The sequence below is a fragment of the Silurus aristotelis genome, assembly GCF_946808225.1.
Source record: "Silurus aristotelis genome assembly, chromosome: 6".
In the NCBI taxonomy this organism is placed as follows: Eukaryota; Metazoa; Chordata; class Actinopteri; order Siluriformes; family Siluridae; genus Silurus; species Silurus aristotelis.
This window is the reverse complement of record NC_139579.1, coordinates 19,176,515-19,195,276: the sequence shown is the minus strand read 5'-3', so window position 1 is coordinate 19,195,276 and position 18,762 is coordinate 19,176,515. Positions and strand designations below refer to the sequence as shown.

General features: G+C 35.4%; 2 protein-coding genes across 3 annotated transcripts in view; both read left to right on the top strand.

The window, feature by feature from the left end:
• The first annotated feature begins 147 nt into the window (after positions 1-147).
• qpct (glutaminyl-peptide cyclotransferase) lies at positions 148-7,764 on the top strand. Its single transcript, XM_083545435.1, has 7 exons — positions 148-311; positions 4,007-4,153; positions 4,235-4,516; positions 4,802-4,969; positions 5,400-5,499; positions 6,884-7,000; positions 7,156-7,764. The coding sequence occupies exons 1-7, from the start codon at positions 210-212 to the stop codon at positions 7,329-7,331; spliced, it is 1,092 nt and encodes a 363-aa protein (XP_083401561.1). The 5' UTR covers positions 148-209; the 3' UTR covers positions 7,332-7,764.
• A 3,262-nt stretch (positions 7,765-11,026) lies between these two features.
• The window catches only part of LOC310727521 (connector enhancer of kinase suppressor of ras 3-like), a 46,857-nt gene continuing 39,121 nt past the window's right edge, over positions 11,027-18,762 (top strand). Inside the window, exon 1 of one of the 2 annotated variants that reach the window (XR_014534038.1) lies at positions 11,027-11,330. Coding sequence is in view for 1 of the 2 variants with exons in the window: in XM_083544063.1 (XP_083400189.1) it covers positions 11,279-11,330 (52 nt within the window). In the remaining variant the exon portion in view is untranslated. The remainder of the gene's footprint in view (positions 11,331-18,762) is intronic. The other variant, XM_083544063.1, reaches the window with a different exon arrangement.

The following is an 18,762-nucleotide window of genomic DNA, read 5'->3' as shown; positions in this document are numbered from 1 at the left end:
ATTTGATTGACCAACATGAGTACTAAAATCAAATAAGTGCAACTGTGTGTGTGTGTGTGTGTGTGTGAGTGAGGCGTATCCCCCTGTGGCTTGGCTTCAGGAATCAGGTCCTCCCTCTCTCTCTCTCTCTCTCTCTCTCTCTCTCTCTCTCTCCCTCACATGATCTCTCTGAAGTCGCTCAGTAATAACAGAGATGAGAGATTAGTCTTATGAGACCCGGTGCAGTCATGCGGTCATTCGCTTTGCTCGGCATCTTTGCTACATTTACGACCCACTGTATCTGTGCCCAGATACAGTGGACACAAGAAAAGGTAAGATTGATTAGTCTTTGTTACATATCGTAATATGTTTTGGGGTTTTTTCTCTCCGGGATTTGTGCTGATCAAATCCGCCTGGAGGCTAAATTCAGCCACATGTTTACACACATGTTAACGTTAGTTCTAGACTCACGTAGACTGCTGCAACAAGTGCAACATTTTTTACTGAATGTTCATTACAAAAAAATAATAATAATAAAAAAATAAACACAAAGAAATTCCAGGATTGTTCTTCCTGTGTTTATTTTGGCCTATATGCTTTAAATTCATCACAGATGATACGATATGATATTTTAGGATGTGGTCACTTGATAACAGGTCACTTGCTTAAAGCCTGATGACCTGAGCATGCATCTTGGTCTGGGCTCTTTTGTGTAATATGCATCCTGAATAATGAATAGGTTCATATAGGAATTGATGAGTATGTTGTATGTTTTTGTGCCAACACTGTCTTCCTTGTCCTGGTTGCTATGGTAGCACGCTCCTCTTCATTGATCCAGCAGTTGACATTGCGATATTTATAGATCTGTCTTACCTTAAATCTTCTTGTAATTACCGCGAGATGTTGTTTACATTGCAGCCAGACCTTTAAGTTGCAGTGTGGGTTAATTCGTGGTTCATTGTTGCTCTGAGTGAGAATAAACGTTGCATCAGAGTAATTTGGGGTTTGTCTCAGAAACAGTAATGGGTTTTTAGTGTGACTACAGGTTTCCATTTTAACCAAACCGGTAGCCATATTACCTGAAACCGTGTTCTGTCTATGGTTGGATAACATGCCACGACAATAAAGCTCATACATCCAAACAGACATACCTTACAGGCATACTGTCTTATGTACGTTCCGCACGGACCAGCGTTTTATTTTCAATACCAAGTATCAAGACCGAATATGAGCCATTATCTGATACTGATTCAATTCCGACATGCTCTCATTAACCAAAATTAGCAAGTTTTTGTTGTACTGTATGGAGCTTGCTTTAAGAAAGTAAGCCTTTTTGCTTTTGTGCAGGATATCTGTTATGTCCATCGACATAATATTCTTTCCTGGCACAAAATCTGCTTTGAATAAATGGCAGATCTTATCTAATACTTGTTCCATGTTTCAGGTATTCCTTGGTCCAAAAATCTTTAAAACAGATACACAGTATTAATAGTAATATTATGTAGGTTGGAGTACTTGCCTCCATTGAAATTGCAGGAATGTTACATCACAAATTTGTTGTGCTTACTGACTTACCACAAACATAACAGAAGACTGAATGGACTTTGAGAACAAACAAAAGTAATGAGAGTGACATCAGTCTTGTAGTGTGGAGTAGCTTTATGTTTTTAGCTACATTTTAAATGAGGATTGTTTTGCAAGTAAGCCATTGATTCATAGCATGATATGACTTGATAATGTGAGTAACCCCCAAAAGCTGCTCCTTTTTTTCATGTTATTCTTAAAGGTCCTCTGTTGCCATGTTTGGTTTATGTAGACCATGTAATTACTCTTTCCGCAGTGGCAGGGTATAATTTTCCATGCAAACAAGAATGAACAGCCTCTATTATAAAGCTGTAGTTACTATAAGTGTCAACACCATATGCCATGTCTGTTTATAATTCCCTAATTTTGTCTTCTATGTCCAAACACAGAAAGGAGATATAATAAAAGGGACATATGGCTGAATTAATATTGCATCATAAATAAGTAATATTTGTTTAGAGCACAACTGTTGCTTGATCGTAAGCACTTTTTTCATTCATTCTAATTCTAATGGACTACAGTTTTCCAGCCTTTTTTCAGTCTTTTTTACTATATTTTTACTCTATCATTTAAAATAGAATATTTGTACTAAATTTGATTAGTGTATGAATGAACTTTGGAAGAATACGTTTCAACTGTTATGATGAAGTTACTACATAAGCAAAGGTTTATTTATAATTTAAATAAAATCGAAATCAAAAAGCAGCATCTGCTCATTTGATGGCACATTGTAGCTGTTGAAGAGCCATTTGATTCTGAGTCATATAATTGTGGGATGTGTAATTAAACTCTATTCATTACTGAGAGTCAAGCCTTTATCTCTCATGCACCAGTCAGGATCAATAGATTCAATCCTACTGTAGTTATTATTGTTTGTTTATTAGAGAACCAATAATGGCATGAAGAAACCTTGTACTTCATGTATTGATCAAATAATCAACACAACAGTGAAAGAATAGAAATACCCATTGTTGGTAAATAGTGGAGAGTTTGGAGCTGAATAAAGGGAAGTCTTATTTGCTCTTTCCAAAGTGAGTTCCTGCTCTTAAACTGACTTCTCATATTGCAAAAGAGTAAATGTGATGAATCACTGGCTTTAGATTTACATCAGGTCAGAGCAAATATACTTTGGCAGTTGAATTTGTTTGAATCTTTTTATATTATATTTTAATTGACATAATATTTTAAAGCATCATGGCTTACCATGCTGCTAATACTGGCAGAAAATCATTGTTTAATGACATTTGGTATTTGGGACATATCTTCATTATGACTTATATTCATTATATTTGGGGCATTTGATTTTCTCAGTGACAGATCCAAAACAAATGTTTATTTGTAGCATGCTCATTCATAACTTCAATAGTTTCAACTAAATATTGTTTAAACACAGAAGATTACTACATATTGAGATTTTGCACTAAATTACATATTTTGCAGCAACCAAGTTTAAAGAAATGTTTATTCTTTTCCAAATTTATGCAATTTTTTAATTCATTATAAACACATCATGTAAAATTGCATAGCAGTGGATACAGTAATAGACAGGTATACATATACAGTACACAGAGACTGATTATGTGAAGGGGTGTGTGTGTGTGTGTGTGTGTGTGTGTGTGTGTGTGTGTGTGTGTGTGTGTGTGTGTGTGTGTGTGTGTGTGTGTGTGCAGTAGGCATTAGAGCAGAGTGTGAGCATTTAACAATAAAGAATTCTGGGAGCAGCTACACATGGATCAATGAAGCCACTGACAAAAGTGCCACTGATCACATGACATTGAAGAAAGGCTGATTTGTTTTTCACTATATTTAGGTGCTCTATTATACAAAAGTGCTTAAGACACTATAAAATTAATGATCCTAACTAAGTTACTTTACTTACATGAAAGACAGAAACACAGCCATTAATATCACACATAAAATGCAAACAGAAACAAAAATGCAAACTAATGCATGTGTACAGAATATATTGACTGTATATGTACCCTTGAACACCAATGAACACTGTATACACATTTGTGTAGATACATTTGTAATAATGCACCATTTTTTCTACACCTAATGTACAATTAAATATGCAAATAGTAGGCATAAAAGTAATATACTGCTATTAAATATGTAATAACAATTCGTTTTTAATACACTTTCCCCTAATCTAACAATATTTTCCAAAATCAGGCTGATCATTTGCAGTGTCAGTGATTAGTTGTATTAGAATTGTTCTTAGTGTAGTCAAATACTAAGACCTTGTGGCAGGCTTATATGTACGTAAGTTTAATGGCTGCCCACAATATTGATAAAATAAATATGTGCTATTGTAGGAAACCTAGAAAATTAGATCATTATAATTATGTATTGATAATTATCTGATGACCCTTCGCTAAGATCATGGTAAGATGCCCTCTCTCCTCTTTCTCTTTCTCTTTCTTCCTTTCTTTCTCTCCAGCTGTATCACAAGGCCAGCACTCTGAGTTCTGATGATCTGATAAGTGTTCTGGCTCAAACAGACATTGACCGTATGTGGAAGAATGACCTGAAGCCCATGCTTGTGGTGCGATATCCTGGCTCTCCTGGAAGCCAAGCTGTGCAGCAGGTCTGTGTGTATTATATCTGTCCATGTTTTATGTCATGTTATTGAAGCTTAATCTTGATCTTTGACTTTTTTTTCCCGCAGCATATAAAATCTACCATGAGCTTACTGAAGGCAGGCTGGAATGTGACTGAAGATCACTTCCAAAATTGGACACCTTATGGCCAGATGCCTTTCACTAACATAATCGCCACTCTCAACCCTGGCTCTAAGCGGCGCCTAGTGCTGTCTTGTCATTATGACTCCAAATATTTCCCTCCTCAGTGGCACGGGCAGGAATTTCTTGGAGCCACTGACTCAGCTGTGCCCTGCTCCATGCTGTTGGAGCTGGCCAGGGCACTTGATAATGAGCTAAAGACACTTAAGGTGAAGAAACACAGACGCATGCATACATTGTGCAATGTATGTTAAATTGTATTTTGCAAGAACCGGTTAGAAATGATGACAATAAGATGTGTCATCAGAAAAAAAAATTATTTCATAGATACCTGCTATAGTTTTAGTAGTTTGACATACACACATACATACCACATAATGAGAATCAATTACAAACATGCAATTTAAATGTAGATTAATATTATGCACTTACACGTTATTCACCACTGGATGGCAGTGTGTATATATTTGTGATTCCTTTTGGCCTCTTTTTAGGATGCAGTGTCTGACCTGACTCTACAGCTGATCTTTTTTGATGGAGAGGAGGCGCTGTATCAGTGGACCTCTACTGACTCTCTGTACGGTTCCCGACATCTGGCAACCAAAATGGAAAACACGGCACACCCTGTGGGAGCCAGAGACACCAATCTGCTAGATGGAATTGTAAGTTTGTTCAACACTCACTCTTATCTGGTATGCAGAGGTTAAATTGAGCAATGTTACATTTTATGCATTTGTTACGTATGTTAACAAGTTCAACAACTTCATTCTGGATCTATATATCATACTGTGCAAATTGAGCATAAAATCAATCAGACACAGAACACAGATGCTGTTTAAGCTTCACCATCCGGCATTGATATGGAGTCTTCCCATGAGGGACTGAGGCACTGCTGTCATCATTGGAGAGAAAATGACTTCGTGTCTGTTTTCTAACAGCAGGGGAAAGTGAAGCCTTTGAAAGCTTATCTTTAAAGAGATACACCAGCACTATTTCAAGATTTTTTTCTGTCATGACTGATAAAGTCTGTCTATGCCTTTGCTTATTTTGTTCTTTCTTTCTGTCCACCTACTCTTTCCTTTTGTAAAACAGGATCTTTTTGTTCTATTGGACTTGATTGGTGGTTCCATGCCTCGCTTCGGGAATCAGTTCTCCAACACTGTTAGGTGGCTCTCCAAGCTCCAGAATATTGGTAAACTTTATTCCATTTTATTCCATTTAAATGATCTCATTGCTTTAAATGTGCATTATACCATATGTAATTTGGTTGGTGGACTCTTCTTGACATCGTGACATGATGTGAACTGAGCAGATCAGGAATAGCTGAGAATATCTAAGATCATCATTTTCCATAGAAATTTTGTGTTACACATCTCTGGTGTTAACCACGGAACCACAGCTAGGTGAATCTTTTTAACTTAGCAATGATGATAAAATCTCATACCACCATAACATTCAGTAACATAACAGTGTTACTGATGGTTGCATGTTTGCAAATAATATCTGTCAGGCAGTGTTTTAGAGGTGGTTCTAATCCAGCAAATTATGAAAAACACCAACAAATGGTTTACAGTTTGTAAATGCATATTGCTTTCCAAAGGTAATGTATAGTCGATAGTACTGATTGGCTTTATCTTGTTTTACATTAATGGCTCATTTACGTTATATTCACTATATATTTATACACTGTTTGGAATTGCATCATGCATTACATTGCAGTAGAATGCAATCGGTAGTTTTAGGCTTTTATTTAGTCATATATCTCAAACTTCAAACATTTGCTAGAGTCTGGTACAGTTCAACAGTTCAATTAATCTCACCACCTACTTTGAAAGAAAATGGCAGTGTATCATAGCACATAAGTAATCACAAATCGTTTCAATAGCCAGTTGGCAAGCATGCATAATTATCATATATTCTTACTTAATCAAACAAAAGCTTTAAAAACTTTATTTCGTGAACATTTTTCAAAACTGATGTTATCTTTCTGTAACTGTCATGGACTTTGCATTCCCATTAAAAACCAGTTCACATACTTGCATAAACATGTAAGTACACAGAGCTAGTCAAATTGCTCTCTTTCTCAACATTCTGAAGTTGTTGGCAGAAAAGTTATACCAAAGATATTAAAAGGTTTGTAACCCACGGCCGTAGTGTCTCATGCTAACGCTAGTAGTTTACTAGTTATCTTCTCTAAACACTTATTAAAGTACTTTACATGAACACTTCAAACACTTTAAAACCTCTGTTTTACATCATCTTTAAGAAATACATTTCAGTTTGTTCTCCTTCGATTAGAAGATTTTATATAAATTGCTGTTGCTTTCTAAATTTAGATATTATTCTACTATGTTTATGTGTTTTCAAGCCGACATATAATTAATATTATAATTTGTCATCATTTTCCCTTTGAGAGTTTGTGTTATCCATCCTCAAGCCTTTTGTCACTGTAAGTTTCTAACCAAAGAGTCTGAGATATTTTTGTTTTGTAATTTCAAATAAATGTGTGGTCAATAGACACTAAGTCTTAAGACAATAGTCTAAAGCCACTGTTCTGTCACTCTGCTTGTTTTCAGAGCGGCGCCTGCATGCATTGGGCCAGTTGGAGGATCATCCTAATGAAGTGCAGTACTTCTGGCCTGGCATGCCTGTGGGTCCTGTGCAGGATGACCATGTGCCCTTCCTTAACAGAGGTAATATCAAAATGCTCGTTTCTACTAGAAATTTCATTATAGAGGAATGAAGATAATCATTAGCAAGTCAACATTTTTTTTTTTTGCAGAATTCCATTTTTTTATTTTTAAACAGAAGAAGGTCATGCTTGCTAACTTTCTCTAATTTCTTACAGGGGTCCGTGTCCTTCATCTTATCCCCAATCCATTTCCTTTTGTATGGCACACCTTTGAAGACAATGAGGAGAACTTGGACCGAGCCACGATCCAGAACCTTAACAAGATTTTCCAGGTCTTTGTGCTTGAGTACCTCAACATGAAAATCCAGAATCCACTTACAAAGGCACCCTAATGTTCCTTTATCTTATAATATAATCAATATAAACCTCAAAGAAGCCACTATGAAGTCATAAATTTGTATTCTTGACACCATGGTGTTAGAATTAGACTTATCTAGGGCCAATTGTGTATTTTTGTGTATTGGTTTATAACCATATATTGTACCACAGGACCAAACATGATTACTGAGAGTATTTTAGTATTGGTTTATAACCGTATATTGTACCACAGGACTAAATATGATTACTGAGATTATTTTAGTATCAGTATAATCAGTATATTTGTAATCTTTGACATTCTGATTGGTGAAATGTGAGATTTTTTTTCCCTCTCTTTGTTATAAATATTACTATTCTAATACAATGTAAAGAATATACAGTATATTAAGTTGATATTTTACTTGTTTTATCAATTACATTACATTTTAACAATAGTTTTCTCAGTCATATCAATTCCTCAGTCAAATCAATGATATTACAGTCAAAGTTTGTACGTGCCTCTACTTTGCTACTTTCAGAGAGCAAATAGTAAAATAGTTACTCAAGGCTGCATTATATATTTATATATATATATATATATATATATATTTGTCATAATGACTATTAAACAATTAGTCCTAAATCTATGTTTATATTAAATCATACAAAGTATTTTACACACACACACACACACACACACACACACACACACACACAAAATAGTGTTTACTTTTTTAGTCTATTTGTGACTGGACATTATTTTCCAGGAAGCATATCATACAGGAACAATGATAATGCATCAGTTATACATTCACAGCATACATTCTACATTCCAAAGACTTCCTTCACGAGTTTCTAGTTTCACTCTGTCCTCATGAACTACAGCAGAAAAAAAAACAATATGTTGTACACCATTTTTTAACTAGAATCTATTTTTTTTATAATGTGATTTGAATAATTATCATGCTGTTTCATTGTACTATATTGCATTTTATATATATATATATATATATATATATATATATATATATATATATATATATATATATATATATATACAGTATATATATACACACACACATAATTTTTTATATATATATATATATATATATATATATATATATATATATATATATATATATATATATATGCTTATATAATTTTACAAAAGGAATTTAGGCTTAATACTAGTGAAACGTTAACAATTTCAAACTAGTCTTCTTTGTCCAAATTGTCAGAACTGATATATGACTTCCTGTGCACCTGTTCTTCCTGTACACAATATGATTTCATGCTGAAAAGGATTTTCCATTGAACCTGTCTCTAGTGTTATAGAAGCTTAACTCTCAAATCATAAATGTAATTTACGAACAAAACATTAGATTATATGATATTTGTGGTTATTGCAACATACTCTCTCATTGGCATTGTAAATCTAATTCTTCCTAATAATCACAATCATAGTACAATCACATAGATTTAAATGTAGTTATCTTCTTTAGTTAAGTAGGACTCTGGAAAGCCCTAAATCCACATGCTTGTTTAACTTTGATGTGACTTAAAGGTAGATATCCACTGTTATTATAATAATTTGACAAGTTGCTGCCTGGACCTCAGTCATTTCCTAATCCTTGATGTATTTGCATGCAATTTATGACATATAAACTGTGACTATGTTATTATACAATTATATAAAACTTGAATTTTCAAAGACGTGCTATACTGTATACAACTAAAAAGCTCAAATGTAGTCTACATTTTTATTTTCTAGTATGACCTGCTTTTTGATATGTGATATTGTCACTATTTATAGACTTCCCATTTGGAAAAATAATAATTACTAGTATAATAATTCACAACATATTGACTTCAAGTGACTGACAATAATCCAATGTGAAACACGGGAAAAAGTGAAAATGCCTTGTTTTTTCTTCCACTACCCACTGTTCACATTCCTAGCCACATTCCTCACTCTCGTATGTATATTTTAGATTGGATTAGATTTTAATATGCTTTAAGTAAGTCACTGGGAACTCAACTGGAAATGAAGAGTTTGGGATGAACAATCAATCTTGCATTAATGGCTTAGCCTTCCACCAACTGCCAGATGAAAGGATGTTTCAATTCCAATGTTTTTATTGCTCATAATATGTGTGAAAGTGTAATTACAGGTGTGGTATACTTTTGTTTCCAGCTGTTTTGCAGCAGTGTGTGATTTAAGGTTGGGCTTATGCCTGATATGACACGGGCCTTTTTTTTTTTAAGAGAGGAGTGGCATTTTAGGCACACTCCACCTGTTTTACATAGTGTGAAATAGATCTAGACCTGCCCTGACAATGACCACAAGAGTTAGAAGCCCATCTATTGTTACTTTGCGAACTCTATCAGCAACAAACAAATAGAAGATTTTGAGACATAGCTTATATTATACAGCAGTCATGTATCCATTTGTACACTTTAGAGGGCAGCAGTGAGTTGGACTACTAACCAGCCGGTTTAATCTTTCTGAACAAAAGAACTCACTGAGCCAAAGAAATTGCCTATTACTGGTGGCAATAAGGATTGATGGCTACTTCCAATGACTGCAACCATCTGGTCAGTCACAACTTTGGCATTAACTAACATCTATTACTTATAAGTTATGGAAGGAATGCAACAAGAAGGTTAAAGGACCAACAAATTATTAAAGGAAATTAATCAATGACATTGTGGTGTGATATGTTACCAGTTTTATTTTACAGTATTTAATCACTGACCCAAATTAAAAAGAGGTCAAAGAGCAGTAAGTTTCACAGATGTGTTTGCTTCATCAGAACATTGAAGCATATGTGCATCTTTGATCAGTATGGCCTGCTTATTTTTATACACACTCAAGCTGTATTTTATGGACAATTCATATGAGCGTGTATAATTCCTATTAGCTGTGCAGGAGTAGTTTTGAACACCCGTGCAGTATTTTTTGCTAGTTTATTTTTTTTATTATTGCTTTTCTGTGACTTTTTTTAACTCTATGCGTACATACACAGTAATGTTCAGTGGTTTTAGGCACTTGTGATTGCACAAATGCTGTAAAATAAGAATGCTTTCAAAAACAGAAGTGTTAATAGTTTCTTTTTTCATTAATTAACCAAATCCAAATCAATATTTGGCATGACTACCTTTTGCCTGTAAAAAATTTAATTCTTCTAGGTACACTTGCTCTTCTAGCTACAGTCATATAGAACTTGGAAAGTAGGTTGTTCCAAACAACAACAACATCTTGGAGCATGAAGCATAGATCTGTGTATGTAGGTGGCCTCAAATTCTTCTGTCTCTTCATGTTGTCCTGTTTCAATGGCTTTGAAATCAAAACTCAATGTGGGCCAAAACTATTACTTCCGACCATGATTTCTTGTTCTCCTCTACACTGAAGATAGTTCTTAATGACATTAGCTGTATGCTTGGGGTTGATGTCCTGCTGCAGAATAAATTTGGAGATTAATCAGATGCTTCCCTGACGGTTTTGCATGAATAGTATCTGAGGACACCATTAATAATTTAAGTTACTGATGTTAATTTTTTTTTTTTTTTTACTTTTTTTGCATGAATATTAAATCGTGCAATTGATAATCAGGTCCTCACAAGTAGGACACTAGTGTGTGTGTGTGTGTGTGTGTGTGTGTGTGTGTGTTTGTGTGTGCGCGTGCGCGTGCGCGTGCCCGCGCTAAAGCCCCTCCCCGCCTGTATCCCTGGAGCTACTTGTTGCGGATTGGATCGCTTTCTGTCATTTAATCTGTTTGACTGGTTTTTCGGAGCGACTCTCCTGACCTCGCTAATCTCAGCTGCTCTCAGTGTTCACTTTAAAGTGGAATACTTTTCGATTTCGTGGACTGATGGAAGAATGAGTATAGTGTACACCGAGTCTGTAGTCTTTAAACTCTTGTCGTTTATTCGGCATTTAGTTAGAAATTCTTATTACCGGGTATATTAAAGTGGGAAAACCATGGACCCCATAACCAAGTGGACACCTAAGCAAGTAGTGGAGTGGATGCGAGGTGAGTATATTGAACGGATGTTTTTTTTTATATCGATCCGATTGTTACTGAAATGTCATGTTGGAGATTTTAAAAAACTGAGCTCGCACGCTGCTTTTGTTTACCCCCAGTTTCGTAGAAACCCGACAGCTCGCGCGCGCGTGTCAGTCTCATTCAGCACTCAGCGGCTGCTACAGAGGGATTTACTCACACTTCACACTTCACACTTAATAATTGTCATAGTTGTCATAGTCATAGTATGTTATAGTTGTTTATAAACATTTCCTCTAACTTTTTAACCACTCTCCCAGCTTAATTTTCTAAGAGGATTTAATTACCCTTTTAGGACATATTCAGCATGTTGTTGTTGTTGTTATTATTATTATTATTATTATTATTATTATTATTATTATAGTTTAAAAGAAGCTCGTCAATTCCCATTGTTAAGTGCTACACTTGATGACATGACAAGTTAGTTACATTTTTTTTACTAGAAGTATAACAGTAGGTCAACTGCAATGGTTTTCTAGTGATGACAAAAAAAACCTGTACATTTTAAGCTCCAGCCAGTATTATTTTTAATATTATTTTGTATTTTTTATATATTTTTGACCTTATATTGATTGTGCAGTTCAGGCAGCATTAATTTGCGTACATTACAAGACTAACCTAACTAGCAACACAAACACTTCATTTGGCTTTTTATGTACACCAAGGATACATCTGTAATGTGGGAGTCGAGCATGACACAGTGTCAACAGTTGTATAGCACCACATGGTGTAGGGGTGTTTAAACTCGTTTTCTTTTTTGTTTGTTTTTCACGACACTGCAGAAACAAGCCTGACTGTTTACTGGTTAAATAATTCCCATACTTCCCACACCTCGATTTGGCCATTAAGCATCTCACCTCTCAGTTTTATGTTTGGATTGCTGTGTAAATTGCTACAAATAAAAACATTTGCTGTATGAGTAACTGAATTATGCCAAGACTACCAAAATACCTTCGCCAAATGTTTTTCTGTTAACAGGCAGTTACCTCATCCTAAAAACAAACAGCATCCCCCCACCCCCCTAAAGCACGACACTGCCTGGAGTCTGCTGAACTTTACAACACGTGCATGCCTAATTTCATGTGTAAACTGTTGAACAATACTTATTTAGCTCAGGAGCATAGTCTAGTCAATTGATAATTGTTGTGTTCAGATAACCGTTTGTGTTTGCTTATGCATTGTTTAATTGTGACAAAGAGTTCTCACAGAGGCAGGATGCATAGAATGACAGGTTAAATTGGATTTCTGGTAGGGACCCTGATGTTGATACTTTCTACACATACACATATTTTGATTCGGTTAATGTAATATGACTCTTAATAAAGTTTGTGTGGTTCAGGGAATGTTCCACTGAAGGCTAATGCTTTACACATTTACAACTTCTGCTTTATTTATTCTAAATACTTAATTAACTCCTTAATAAGCTATGGGACTGCCTTTCATTCCTTATTACGTTAGTGGCATTTAAGTAGTGAGTTGAGTACCAAGATATATCATGAGTTCCATACCATCATTCACAATAATTAGGTACTTTATAGTACGTGATTAACAGTAGCCCAGGAAAGTAATAAAAGTGCTTTTTTTATTCATTATAAAATTACCTCTTGCTACAGTTGCATTGGTGGCTTGTATAAACTTGGCTCTTAGCCTGTAAAAAATTTAGCTTGTTTATAGGTTTGGGTTTACCCAGTATTATTCCTGGCCACATGTTTGACCTGTTACCCACACATGCCCTAGAAGTAGTGTTGGGTCAAGGGAAACACAGCTGTTATATTTTTAAGGAACTGGCACATGATTAGACATCTGAAGTTCCAGTGAACTGCATCTGGAGGCCACACTTGAGAACAATGCAGGTTATAATACACGTAATGTGACTCATTGGACTGGTTTGGTTACTATATGGTTTCGGCCAGCATAGTTTAAGCATTAGCATGATGACATAAAGCATGCGTATGAAAGTAAGTTCCTTGAAAGCCACGTTTGCTAAACAAGAGGAGTTAGCTCAAGCAGACTTAGGTCAAATCTGCTTTTAGAGAGACTAATCCTTTTAGATAATAGCTCCCATAGCCTCACTCTAAAAAAAAAAAAAGCTGGATATCTTAAATCGGAGCCTCTTAATGAGATATACTTGTTACTTGTTATACTTGTTTCTGAATGGTCTGTGTATATGTAAGACATGAGCATAAATGTGTCCATTCGTGCGTAATGCCTGTTACTTCATCAAAGGTTCCTTATGATTGAATGTGTGAAAAGTTAGAGTCTAAAGGCATGACTCATGTAAGTAAAATTCTCAGGAGTCAATGTTTAACAGTGCAAGGTATTTGAAGGAAGTCCATTTCAGCATGGAATTACTTAAATTAACAGCATTCTTTCTGTTGTTCACACACATTTAGTTCCCTTTGATCTGAAGGCAGCTCCATGAAATAATTTCTCAGCTAAGTCCAAGTGACACCACATAGTAGTGTAGGAATGTAATATTTACCCCGCTCATATTTTTCAAATAAACCCGTTCATATGATTTGCTTCAATACTTGTTAGTCCTGTTGACAAGACCATTTTAGTTGGGAACATTAGGGTTGAATCGATTTTGGTGAACAGTAGCAAAGGTTTATGTGCAGCCAAATAACATGATAGTAATATAATTGACTATTCAATCTGTATGGAGACCCTTTATGTAAACAGATATATCAGATTGAATCCAGTGATATAAATAGAATATAAATTAGTGGATAAATGGTATAATATTATAAATGGAAGAATATTTGTATTAAAATATATCTGATTTATTCCACATTGTACAAGTTCATTTGTGTCAGTGTACACCCAGACCAGCAGTGTAGGTGTACCCAAAGAAAACTGGTCCTGACAGGAAGCAAATGACAAAAGGTTTCAGGCCCTTCCCTTTTTGTTTGAAAAGTAAATTCAAAGTGTGTTTTAATGCAATCAACCATTTAAACCTGTTAGAGCTGCTGGGTGAAAGATTTAGAAATTTCAGGTAATGCTGGTTATGATACTTACATAAACATATTTAGTAACATGGGGTTGTTTTACATCCCTCTCCACTGTACAGATTCTGCAAATTCTAATCAGTACACATAGAGTGACAATTCAAACATCATACTGCACATTAAATAGTATTTCAGGGTTGTACTTGCATTCAATTTAGTACAGCAGTAAGTAGTTTGGGATGCAGCCGAAAGAACACTTATAAGAATCTTTATTGCTCACCATAACTAGCATTTACAGAGAGTCAGGTAAAAAGAGCAAACCTGTGAATCAACATGGATGTAACACTGCTCATTTTGTGGAATTATAAACAGGTTAGGGCTTGTTGTGATCATATAGAAGGCTATGTGACTGACTTTGGGGTAAATGTAGTAGATTTACTTTAAGCTTGACTCATCTCCATTAGTAAGATAACTCTAGCTATGGAAAATGAAATATAGAGGTTAAGATTATCATGTCAGTTTGATAAAAGACACAAATTTGTGGATGAACAATGGATACGTGCAGCAATAAAAAACGATTCCAAAACTCGTCTTCTGTCTTTATGTCTTTACCTAAGACAGCTTTGCAACTGGGTAATGATGCATATTCCACAACAAAGATAGTCTGTTTGAGAAAGCTGAACTCTTAAATGAGTTCAAATTGTCCAGCACTCACTGCAAAATAGAATGACAGGACTTTCAGGAACCTGTTTGTACAAAATAAATCCTTTGAGTTGTGTTGAGTTGAAATTGTGTGCATGCGCATGCTTGCATATATTTGGTTTTGATTACATGTGTATGTAAATGAAGTTTTCAACGACTTTTTTGCAGGGCCTGTATAGACACCTTATTTAGAATAGTTGACATTTAGCTGACACATAGCCATTCTATTTTTGCTGTTTAAAAAGCCGTATTAACACTATATGTGGACTTTACTGTTATTAAATTACCATATGGCTCCTGTTTAAGAGGTTTATATAAATTTAAAGCAGACCATCTTAGTAACTTGGAGACATGGCAAGATTTTCCACTGTGCCTTTGTGCCAGCAAACTCGATGTTATTTTTTGTCTATACAGCTTTATTTCATCATGGCCTGAGAGTTTGTATTGTGGACTGTACATGCAATAATTCTCAGAAAGATATATGTGTCATTATTAGTCTACACATAGGAATCTCTGTCTTCAGTTTTCTAGTCCTGTGATTAAGGATGTCTGGCTTATGGTATTTTGGTGTGACAACCTTTAGAACTTGAATAATTGTTTCTGTCTGTCAGTTTTAAACTGTTTTAGATGCACATGCTCCACTTTAAGATAATCTGTACATAAAGCACTGTTCCACTCATACATAGAGTCAGTTGACATTTGCATGAGTCCATGCTCTGTTTCCCACAGAGACCCGACCTGATAAATGGTCACCTTGTGGGTGTGTGTGTGTGTGTGTGTGTGGCCAGGGTGAAGTGAACTTCTTGGCTTTGAATTCAAACCTAAGTATCCCAGTACAAATCTACAAGATTATCTGAGTTTACCAAAGCCAGCATTAGCTTCCCTCATAACCTAAAAGCATTGGCTTCTTAAAAACACTAAGATTAAAAAAAACGCTGTGAGGGAAAAACCCAATGTCAGTTCTGAGGCTCATTAGGTTGCTGACAGGTAGTACTTTAATCAAGTAAAATGCACATTTAAAATGTAGATGAAATGGCATTAGAGCCTCATTTAGATCATCTGTGGACATTCTATTCATAAAATCCAGCATGTGTTTTTATTCTCTTGAATGTTTAGCTGATAGGTGAGTCAAGTGTTGCTGGTTGTGATGATAAAATGACATTTGGTACTGTATAACACAGAATAATTTTATTTCATGCCAAAACATTATCTTTATTCATTTACATGTTTGTATTTGGCAGATGGCCTTATCCAGAGTGACTTACAATTATCTTATTTATACAACTGAGCAGTTGACTGTTAAGGGCCTTTACAAGGGCACAGAAGTGGCAGCTTTTAGTTGCTGGGATTTGAATGAAAATATTTCCAATCAGAAGTTGGACACCTTAGCCACTGAGCTACCACATATTTTACACAATACATTAGCTGACAGACAGCAGTGCCATGCCATAGCTGTAAAAAACAAAACAAAACAAAAAAACATAAATCCATTATGGATGTTGCAAATAGTTAGAGCATAACCTGATACCTTTGACGTCATACAGAACAAATTATTAGAATTGCCAAGCACATTTTCTGCATATCTGAGATATCTGATCTTTATCTGTTGAATGCATGTTGAAAGACCTGTTTTCTGGCTGTTTGGATTTAATGTTTAACCCTCTGTTGTTGTTATATGCAGAATGATTCTGGTAAGTCCTTGCACAGTTCTTTTATAATATGAAATGCATCCAGCTTTTGGACTGTGAGACATACAGGCATAATTTGCTATGTTTAAATAACCACCAACACAGGAATGTATACTGCAACTAGGCCAAACCCTCAATGAATCAAGAAAGAAATGTGCTACAAATAGCCTTTTATGTCTTTGTCCTTTGTTCCAGCCCACTTGTGGCTTTTAGAGCATATTTGAAAATTAAAGACCAAATAAACACTGGTGCATGCACTATATATAAAACGCACCTCAAGAATTTCATTCCTAAGGGATCATCTTGGCTGTAGTTTTGTTAAGGAGCTACCTCTTAATATGGTTTTACCAAAGGTCATGTTCCCTTTTGTCTCCATAACTGGTGCAAGTTGCAAATTTATGTCTGGAACATGTTGAGACTTGCCCATACTTTCTACCAGCTTATTCTTGTTTAGCCTGGTTAATTTTTCATTTAGGCATGTAATTGGTTTAATTTGGTGTTGGTTAAGGCTTGTTTGTCACATCAAAAGATGTCCCTCCCAGGATCTAACATCAACAAATAACAACAACAATAAAGAATCGTTCCTCATAAATAAAAATCTAGAAGCGTAGAAAGACAGTTGAACTAAGACTTGGAAAACACCTGGCAGAGATGGGATTTCCCTGTGGCACAGCAATTAACTACTATCTCGCATCACATTCTTAACACTCTAATGATTTATAGCAGGTTACAAACAATAGCCTGATGACTCATCTGCAGTCTTCCAGCTGTTGTTTTTTTATGACGATGACTGTGAGTGGAAAATTACATGTAGTTCCCAATTCCACAAGCAAAATGCTGGGTATTTTATTGACCATCATATTGGGTTTTCTTTTTATCGGTTCTGTTATTTCAGTAGCAACTGCCATTACATTTTTAACTTAATTCTTCCGATACAGAATGGCAACCTGAAGCACAATCCTGTTCCACCAAACCAGGAACGTCCTGAAAACCTGCACATAAAAACACAAGTACATTTTTCTTCACCTGAATTCAGTTATAGTATTGTCCAAATGTATGTGATCTGGCTTTTCATCACTACATAAACAAAAGTGAAGACATTGTTCTATACTATTACTGTGTGGTTGTTTTTAAACACAATTTTCACAACCAGCACCTGCATGTAGGCAAACATAGATGGGGTGGTAATGCACGTGCGCATACAAAAAAGTCTTAACCACACCAGAGCACTGTGGGAGATCCTACCCCTGTTTGCCACTTTGAAAAGCAAGAAGACTCTTTGTATGATGCAGTTTTGGCATCAGCATAAATAGGCTCAAACTTATTGAATAATTGGCTGTATTAATGCTTGGAGTCAGGATTTAGGTGCTATCTGATGGGTGCAGCATTTATACATTTGTGGTAAGATTTTAGCATGGTTTTGAAGGCTGTCTCCTAAAGGCATTTTCAGAGTGAATGTAACGTGAGTGGACTGCAAAAAAAAAAGTATGTTTTTTATTGGGTAAATTGGTTAGATACAGTGTTTTATATGATATTTGTTTAGCATGGTAAGTTGTCCTGTGCTAAACAACTGACCACATTGGGTTTTCAAACCTGCACACTGATATAAAAAATAAAATAAAACTCAATGGAAACAGAAGAAACTAATCTAAAACAGATATTAAGAAAGAGACAGTTTGGTCTTTCCACGTCTGGAGAACAAAATATAATGCAGCCAAAGTTTAAGTTGAATATAAAAAAACAAAAAAAAAAAACACCCTGTCCATGAGCATGATTGGGAAAAGAACCTGACTGGTCTGACCTGACAGGATGTCTATAGTAAATAAAATAAACACAACTGTGGTGAGCAGAAAACCATAATAGAATACACAATACTTTGAACCTTGGTGGATGGGTTGCAACAGGTTAGAACCCCTGTTAGCTAAGAGCAAGAATCATGGGCAATGTTCTAGTCCAATAGCACCTTTTTCCCATACATATTCTTTCATCTCTTCATTATTATACCTGTGTGTATCTTGATAAGTCAATAAATTAAGCTTTGCCAGGGGCTTTTTCTTCCATGGA